The 1,678-nt window shown below is 44.0% G+C and overlaps 1 protein-coding gene across 1 annotated transcript in view; it reads left to right on the top strand.

Moving 5' to 3' along the window:
• Fancd2 (Fanconi anemia complementation group D2) overlaps nucleotides 1-1,678 on the top strand; it is a 72,025-nt gene that overhangs the window by 40,965 nt on the left and 29,382 nt on the right. The window contains exons 25-26 of the mRNA XM_023704518.1: nucleotides 216-331; nucleotides 1,474-1,582. Coding sequence (XP_023560286.1) covers nucleotides 216-331; nucleotides 1,474-1,582 — 225 coding nt within the window. The remainder of the gene's footprint in view (nucleotides 1-215; nucleotides 332-1,473; nucleotides 1,583-1,678) is intronic.

The raw sequence follows: 1,678 nt of genomic DNA, 5'->3' as shown, positions 1-1,678 counted from the left end.
AGTATTGTGAAAAAAAGGAAGAGAAAATACTTCCTAATTATGTCTGTTAGTTGCTGTATAAGGTGGAAATAATTTTTTTGATTCAATCCCTGATACTGCAAAAAAAAAAAATTTAATTAATTTTTTTGAGACTAGTTGGATCTTGACCCCCAAAGACAAGCTAAAAGGAAAAGTAAGGAGCTCCAGGATGTTTGAGAGGCCTGTTCTTTTCTTAGATTGCCCTATACTCCTTACTGACCTGGAACCTGGAGAGAAGCTGGAGTCCATGCCTGCCAAGGAGCGCTCATTCCTGTGTTCACTCATATTTCTCACTCTCAACTGGTTGCGAGAGGTGAGCAGAGTCACTGGGACATCCGTCCTGTTAGAATTTCACTCAAGGGCTGGCCAGATAGCTTAGCAGATGAAAGCTCAGTCTTAGGCAGATGCAGGGACTGGGGTTGATCCCTGGTGTGCCATGCTGGCCCTGCCCCCAGGGTGCACTGAGATAGCAGTTGAGACTGGGTGTGGTGGCACACACCTGTGATCCCAGCGCTTGGGAGGCTGAAAACAGGAGGATCACTTGAGTCCAATCTGTGTAGTGAGACCCTGTAGACGGTGTACTAAATGCATTTTTTAAAAAGTAGTTCTTTCAAAGTAAAGCTACTCTCTGGACTCCCTAAAAAGGCTCCACCATGCACTAGTGCCTATGCCTCTACCTGTTACACCCCCCTACTCCCCAGGTAGTGAATGTACTTGGCCTTATCCACCCAGAATAAACTCATGTAACCTTTGCTTCCTTACTCTGAGCCTTCTTGGATTCTCACTTCTGCCTAGGTTGACCTACTCATCACCGTGGAAGAACTGCTCTTCTAGCTAGCACAGGCACGTGTTCACTGGCTACAGTGAGATGAATGGGTGGTGGTTGCCCTTCCTTTAGAACATGTTGCATTTAATAATAATAGAGATGGTGATGGCAGCATCTTTCTGCCCTCTCTGCCTTTCTCTTACATTTGATTTTAGAGATGTGTGTTTGAGTTCATTTCATCGTCACAGTTTTATTATAATGTGGACAGTTCAAGCCTTGTCTTTTTTTACATGTATAGAATTTCAGTCACTAAATTTTGTTAAGTATTTTTCAAGTACTGAGTTAGTGTCTCTCTCTTTTTTTTTTTCTTTTTTTTCTTTTTTTTTGGTGGTACCAGGGATCAAACTCAGGACTTTGCGCTTGCCGGGCAGGCTCGTAACATTGAATTCATATAAATAGCTACTGCCTAGTCTCACGTTATACTTGAAGGCTGGAGAAGTAACTCAGTGGTGAAGCATTTACCTTACACACGAGTGGCCCAGGATTTAGTCCTCAGTACTGAATAAAACAAATCCAAGCTGTTGCACAGAAACTCACAGATAGGCTTCCCAGTGACATCTTTGAGTTCTAGGTGAATAATGTATAAGGGTTAAAATCTGGACACATCAAAGTAAGAATATAATTTGCAGGTGGTGAATGCCTTCTGCGGACAGCAGTCAGCTGAGATGAAGGGGAAGGTGCTCACTCGCCTGAAGAACATTGTGGAGCTGCAGGGCGTCCTGGAAAAGTACTTGGCGGGTAGGGCACTTACTCTCAGCCTCATATTGTCCGGAGAGCCTGCACCCACACCCCAAGGAAGTGTGTGCTGAGCACAGTTTTTAAGAACTACATCCA

The sequence above is a fragment of the Octodon degus genome, unplaced genomic scaffold (genome assembly GCF_000260255.1).
Source record: "Octodon degus isolate 3935 unplaced genomic scaffold, OctDeg1.0 scaffold00008, whole genome shotgun sequence".
NCBI classification, from domain to species: domain Eukaryota; kingdom Metazoa; phylum Chordata; class Mammalia; order Rodentia; family Octodontidae; genus Octodon; species Octodon degus.
This window is presented reverse-complemented; position numbering and strand designations above follow the sequence as displayed.